Below are 7,643 nucleotides of genomic sequence, written 5' to 3' on the forward strand. Positions count from 1 at the left end.
CGTTAAAAATTTTAGTATGTTTATGCTTTTGTTGCAGAACGAATCTATACTTTCTTTTTTGCAGAACTCTGTCCATTTCTTTAAGGCTGATGTGTATTGTTTAAGTGTGCTCTCTGATAAGGAGTTGATCATTATGTCCACTGTTGATTTCTCATATCCCCTTCTTTCAAAGGCTCGCCTGATAAGGTCCCTGCTATCAACGTCAGCTGTCTGGCCAGCGGATGGTGATCTTTCCTGTTGGATGAAATTAATAATGAGTCTGATGGTTTAAAATAGATTGGTTTTTTTATCAACATTTTCATGAATGTAGGGTACCATGGTTGCGTTTCCCAAGCAGGAACGACCATGATTCCGGTGCATTGTTCTTCCTGTATCTTTTTAAGGACTTTTGCGATAAGGGAGAATGGTGGGAAAGCATACCAAAACCATCTTTACCAGTTTGTTGTAAACGCGTTAATAACGTAAGCTTGTGGGTCTCGTTGCCATGAACAGAAATTGCTGCATTTTTTATTTTCATTAGAGGCAGAAAGATCCATGTCGGGTTTACCCAGTTTTCTTACTATTTGATTGAAAGCTTCGTTTGATAATTCCCATTCGGTATCAGCGTTTTTAATTCTAGAATCTTTATCTGCCGGATTTTCTTTTGACGCCACGTACTCCGCGAATAACCATATATTTTGTTTCATACACCATGTCCAGATTTTTCTTATTATTTCATTGAGATAATCATATTTAATTCCACCCATCTTATTAATATATGAAATTGCCACAAGGTTATCTATTCGAATGAGTATTTGACAATTTTGATCAAATTTTGAGAATTCTTTCAGAACCAAATAGGCTGCTTGTAACTCTAAGAAATTAATATGCTGGTTTTTTTCCTGGTCGTCCCAAAAACCATGGATATGTTTCCTTGGAATCAATTCTAAGATTTCCTTCTTCTGCTCCTTAGGCAGTCCTAGACGGAGGTATTCTGACACTCTTAATGCCACGTCGTCGATTAGATCCAATTCGTTCGACGTCTTGTTTTCGCGTAGCTCGCCTAGACAAGAACTCACTTCCTCTTCATTGACGTTAGCTGCTTTGACTGAGGCCTGTTTAACCTTGTTTGGGCTTTGATTTTCCTCGCTGGATTGCGTTGCATCTACTGTAATGGCTGGACGGAGGTATGTCCAGAAATAAGATAATAATAACCGAACGACCCGCGCATACAAGCATACAAGCAGCAAGTGCGTGCACACAACTCACCGACGCGCCCGCAGTGTGTGCGTGAAGACACGAGCGGTCCATACGCACCGCAGGCCCGCAGCGTCTACGCTCGCATAGAGACAGCGCACACACACACACGGACGCCCCCGCAATGTGTGCGTGAAGGCACGAGCGGCCCATACGCGCCGTAACGTCTACGCTCGCATGAGGACAGCGCACACACACGGACGCCCCCGCAGTGTGTGCGTGAAGGCACGGGCGGCCCATACGCGCCGCAACGCTTATACAAACGCAGAACACGCGTGGAGGCGCGAGCGGCCGCCCACACACACATAGAAATGCTGCTCACACGGACACAGCAATGTCGGCACATCATAGCGCGAGGCACACGCGAACGACGGAATACGCACGCGAGTGCCAAGGCCGAAAGAGCGGCGAAATCACACGCACGATTGCGAGTTAAACTAGCACCTGCGGATGTACACGAGCGGATATAGAGCCGCGAATTCACGAGAATAATTCGACGACAGCAAGGGTTCACACGTGCAGCAATAAAGATCGCGCAGCGCAGCACATGTGGTCGAAGCCGGCGTAAAGGTGGTGACAGGCCGAATCGGCGAACAAGACCGGAGGCAGGGGCCGTTAAAAGATGTAGTTTATGATCGACGGCCCGAGCGAGCTTCGTATCTCGTCAATTCGTCAATGAGAGGCCCGAACCGGCCTAATTCCAAGAGGCAACTTATAAACTTTACATTTTTTGCGACAGAATGTAGATCACCAAGCAGGACCGGACGAGGAAAAAACGGTAGCAGGAACTAAACACCCCCTCAACAAACATGTGCAAGTCGTTCACAGGACCAGACCGGACACGGAGTCCGATATAAATACCGGGCCACAGCACGGCCCCGACACGCACTCCGTGACCGAACGCGAACCAGGGCGGAGCTACGCTCAATCGCGCTACACCTTGCTCTAATCGGGACTTAGTCAATTTTTACACGACTCCGTATTAAGCACTTAGACGAATTCGCGAGCCATTCGAATTCGGTAAATACAAAGTAAAGAGCACCGACTTAGTTACTCGAGCAGTGCGCGAGCTTGTTCAGCTACATCCACCGACGCCGTGCCGACCTCGTCGACGCCGATCTCGCCGACGCCGATCACCCTCACCGACGCCGCGCCAGCCGAGGCCAGACCGTCACGGGCCCGCCCTACAACAGCCACCACACCGACGCCTTCAGTCGCCGCACCGAACGTCGCCGCCGAAGATAAGAACACCGGTACATAGTAAGCAACATTTATATAACTAGGATTAAGGTTAAATAAACAGTCTTGTGTGTGTGAATCCAAGTCCCTGTGTTATTCATTTCTCCACCACGCCCCACCCAAGAGACATAGAGTCGAGTCATTAGCTTTCAGTCAGCTGGCATATTTTATTAATAATAAATAGATGGTCAAACTAGCCATCACACTACGCATAAACAGAACCAAGACACGTTACGATTAATCACCAAGTCTATGTACTTGTAGTTTTAGGTTACATAACCCCCATTTCTTAGGTGGTCTCTCTCAGCTATGTCTCTGCTTATACAAGAGCTCAGCTGGCATACATTGCGTAATTCGCGATAATACTTTGCTTGCTTTGCCTCGACTTATGTACGAGTTCAGCATCGTATCCCTTGTAATGAAGGTTATTTTTCAGCTCTGCCTCGACTTGGGTTCGAGTTCAGCTAGATTTTGCAGCGATTCGATTACGTATTCGAACTAACCTGATTCGTCAGCATCTGTTGCCATTATGTCATTTTGTTGCAACAATCTCAGCTTCTTTGCCATGGCTGCCATTTCTTTCTCAAGCTTTTCGACCTCTGTGGACCGTTTACGCTTCCTTGGCTGTTTCTCTTTCTCGGATGATGATCCGGAGCTCATTTTATCGAGAATATTGCGACTTAACTCTACGACGCACAAAGGAATAATGACGGTAGTGCGCCACGGGTAGTGGCGAGATAGAGAGCAGAGCACCCTATGGTACGAAGTTTTGAGTCTCTGAACGAGTGCGACATCTACGTCGAAGGAGTAGTACTACCAAGTAATCTTGAGAACAAGGAACGTAGAATAATTTATGCAAACGCTTCATTTTATATTTGCAGGTTATTTGCATTGTCAGGATAACAGGGGCTTTGAGTCGATCAGAATTAACATAATTGTTGATGAGCAACGTTGAGGACCATGGTACCATGTTTTTAATAAAAATTTCAAGTACGAAAACACATATTACTCGGTGATAGTCAGCGACTTATACGAAATATGTAGCAATCATTTGAAAATTCGCTCGGAAAACAAGTCGAATGATAGATTATTTTTGAAAATGGAGGATGGAATTTGTAAAAATCAACCAATTGGGGTTAATACAATTGCTCGCATACTACAAAAAATTGCTACTTCTTTAAAATTGCCAGAACCAAATTTATATAAATTTGGATAAAAATATCAAAATAAACATTATAACTCATGACAATATGTCAATTAATTTAAGAAGTGCAAAAGAAGATCCATATATTATTCAAATTGTTTTTAATTTTGTTCAGTTTTTGTAAGTTTGTTTAAGTTGCGATTTTGTTCTTTTTATTAATAATAATGAAAAAAAGTTGCCACAGAAAAGCGTGTCATAAATGTGAACTTATGCCACGCAGTGCTATGAACAAATTTTTTGTGGCATCTTTCCCCAAATGCCAATTTTTTTTAACGGTTATTAATAAAAAAGTTGATGACTAACGTTTATGTAGCTGCAAAAAAAATCTCTAAGGTAACACTTATCATTAACAATTTCCGCTTAAACATTTTATTGAAAACTAAACGAATATTTGCACATTGAACTTAACGAAAAATTTGTCACGAGCGAAATCATTACCTTTGACGCTTGATAATCGAATTATAATAGCAGTCAAAAATCAGCTATTTCGTGTCGATGTAATCGGATTATCTAAAAGCAAATTCGAATAGGTCACCTATCTAAATTTTCTTTCTTAAAACGATAATATAGCAAGGTAACATCTTCCCCGAGCTGGCGTTTTCCCAAACTTTATCTTATGTTTAAAATTAAGCTAACATAAAAAAACAATTTTAAATAATGGCAATAACGGTTTAATACAGTTCAAGGGGTAATTTGTGGTTTGCATACTTCAGAACTCTTACTACAGAATTTGGTGGTATTTTTGGTTTTTAACACTTGATACGTAGCGTCTCATATATGAAGAAGCCTCATGCAAACAGTTGTATTTCAATGAACAATCAAAATTTTGCATTTTGGAACAATGTGTGTATAACCCTTTTAAACGGTCATACGGTTAATTTTCCTGTGAATTGGATCGTAATATTGAGTTTGAATACTGAAAAAATCTACAATGTTACACTGAAACACATAAAAATTTTCAAGGACGATAACATTAAAGGAAATCACGTTGAAAGTCAGTACCAAAACCGGTAAATTTGGCTGTTGGCGGGTTAAACTTACCTCTGCTGCAAATGAAAGACGTTTTTTTTCACCACCTGATAAAATTTTCGTATGCTCAGTGGCACCTATTTTATGATTTTTACGAGAAAGTAATCCAACTTCTTGCAAAATGTCATTGATCGTTTTTTCCAAAGAAGAGTTATCCATTTTATATTCAAGTCGCAATTTCGCCTGTAAAATAATAATCAAGTGATTTCAATTTAAATTAAAAAATGTTTTTATCATTCCGAGAAATTTGTGACAATAGAGAAACAATAAAATTTCTATCTAACGAAATTACCATAGCTTATACATAGCCACGTACACAGTTTGTGTAAAAAAGACATGAGTAACGGCTAAACCAGCACGAGTTTATTTTTTTGCGAACCCTGCGCACCAAAAGCTGGGCACTCATTAACCACAAAATTTAATGGAATTGTAAGCGAAAAATGCTGAAATAACAAGATTGATATTACATATGAATATGCGGTATTTTACCACGCCCCAAAGTCAAAAAACGCTTTTTGCGCCGTAAAAAGGGCAATAAAAGGCATTCTGCCCGATATTTTGCATAATGCTTATGTTAAGTTTAAATTCGAATTGAGCGCGCGCGCTGTTTCACCGCGCCGCCACCGCGCATGCGCGACGATCACATCAGCCTGCGCGGTCGAGCGTTCGGCTCAGTCGTGTCCCAACCGAGCAGGTGATCACATCTCCGTTGTGCGAGCTCTCACTAAGTGTATTGTGACAATATCACAAGTCTGATTAATAAAGGTGAATCACAGTGAAATTTGTGTTTGTGTGACAATTTATTGTGCTCCTTCCCGAACCTTCGATTCCCAGAAACGGACAAATTAACAGCTTATTTATTAAAAAACGAATGCGATCATGCTTTTTACGTAAAAATCTCGTGACACAACTAGCAAAGTTCATAACAACTCTAAGTCAAAAAACAATATTTTTATAGTCCGTTCAAAATTAAAGGTAAGAATTATATATTTAGAAATACTCACAGTAAACCACATCAGCTCAAAAACTGTCATAGTTTCTATGAAAATGTCATCCTGGTACATAAAACTACTAATTTGTCTCATTATTGTCGACTCAGCTGTTTGACCATTAATTCTTATATCACCTTGTATTGTTACAGATGCTAAAAAGTAAATGAAATATATGACTTATTTTTTATAATTCGGATTATGCATTCACTATATTTATTTAAGTTTCCATGACTTTGAAGGGGCATATGTATCTTATACGCAAAATTATTTTTATTGGATTTTCGTATAAAAAAATGCCATGAAAAATAATGCTTTCGAAGTAGTGACCTTAACAATAAGAAGTGTACATTAACCTGGTGCTGAAGTTCAATCAGTACCTTCTGAAGATGATGACAAGCGACTAAAAACATGATTTTTCAGAAAACGCAAAAGAAGAAAAATGCAACTCGTAAACTGTACAAAGAAGGCTTACATCAAGTGCTGTATCTCAGTAGAAAATAAAATTTTTGGAGTTTTGAAGAATATAACAGAAAAGGAAAGAAGAGCTCTACTCAAAAGCCCAATTAAAAAAGAATTTAAAGTATATGTGTCCCATTAAAAAAAACTTAAAACTTGATATATTCATAACAATTTATAAAATATGACCTATTTTATGTGGGCCAATTGTACAAAATTCAAATGGGTTATCTCTGTTTTGCTTATCGAAAATACGATATTCATATAAACTTGTTTACAGTATTAAAAAAACAAATTATTATGTAACAATTGCTGTGATGGTTACAATAAATAATTATAGCCGTGATCTTGTCCGAATCAGGGCGTAATCCTTCGTGATCCAGTATCACGCCCAAAAATTTTATCAAAGCTCAGCAAAGAAATTTTTCTTGCTATATAGCGTCAAATTTGTGTTGTTGATGAGCTTCAATACAAGCTCCAGCTTTTCTAACTGCTCCTCTCCAAGTGCTCCTTCAATGCTCATAAACGTACTCGACATGATGATTATGTCATCGAGGTACGAAAACGCAAATGGTTTTAGGTCAAGACTTATAATGACTTATAACCCTTTATATGGGTTGCTGTAACGTAGCAGGTCCGCAAAAAACTCCAATCGACATTCGTAAAAACTCGTACAGACCGTGGTAAACGGGGTGTACTCGTACGAGTCTTCGTAAACGGACACCTGGTGGTATTCTGTCGACATATCCAACGTCGTAAAATAATTCGCATCTTGCAACTTACGTAATATCATGTCTATATCATGAAGCGGATAGGTGTATCGTCGAGAATTCAGAATTATTCTTAGATCTCATAGTTATTTGTAAAAAACGGGTGATATAATGAACACACGCATTTAAGAGGAAAAACTGGTGAAAAAACCTCTCTTTATTTGAATGAAATACCAGGAAAGGGGTTTTTACTTTTTTGCAAAATGAAATTCTCCTCCTTGCACGTACCATTATGTTATAACAAAATAGCCGCGTTATAAGCCTCCAAATATACGCACCTACAAGAAGCCACCTGTCTTACGACCCAACATACTCAGTCCCAATAATCAGCCACAAGCGCGGGGCATAAGCTTCGGCCATCCACAGCCACGCAGATGGCACGCCCAAGCCTCATGTATGTGCGAGGAACCACGACGCATCAGACGAAAGCGGCCACACGCAATCACACGCAAGCACATGTGTGCACGAGGAACCACGATTACAGATAAGACTCAATCGCTACTTACACAGCAAAACAGCTAAGTAAATAACTAACGGTATAAGGTAATGCCTACGTGACTTGCTGACCCCCTCAGGTAACCGCCCGAACAAAGGGGGGCCTATACTCGATCGATCAATATACATCCGGAGTCCGAAGATTTCTAAGAAAGAGCATCTGTGTACCAAGCAGTTGTCACATTACGCGAATATGATTACAAAAAGTAATAAAAGGTAAAT

At 40.1% G+C, this 7,643-nt stretch overlaps 1 protein-coding gene across 1 annotated transcript in view; it reads right to left on the reverse strand.

Moving 5' to 3' along the window:
- LOC106649152 (protein scarlet) overlaps nucleotides 1-6,694 on the reverse strand; it is a 56,521-nt gene extending 49,827 nt beyond the window's left edge. Inside the window, exons 1-3 of the mRNA XM_023462597.1 lie at nucleotides 6,589-6,694; nucleotides 5,713-5,852; nucleotides 4,721-4,891 (exon numbers count right to left, since the gene is read on the reverse strand). Of these exons, the coding sequence (XP_023318365.1) occupies nucleotides 4,721-4,891; nucleotides 5,713-5,852; nucleotides 6,589-6,694 (417 nt within the window). The remainder of the gene's footprint in view (nucleotides 1-4,720; nucleotides 4,892-5,712; nucleotides 5,853-6,588) is intronic.
- Nucleotides 6,695-7,643: the final 949 nt, after the last annotated feature.

This window comes from Trichogramma pretiosum, unplaced genomic scaffold (genome assembly GCF_000599845.2).
Source record: "Trichogramma pretiosum strain Unisexual culture from Peru unplaced genomic scaffold, Tpre_2.0 scaffold128, whole genome shotgun sequence".
Lineage (NCBI taxonomy): Eukaryota > Metazoa > Arthropoda > Insecta > Hymenoptera > Trichogrammatidae > Trichogramma > Trichogramma pretiosum.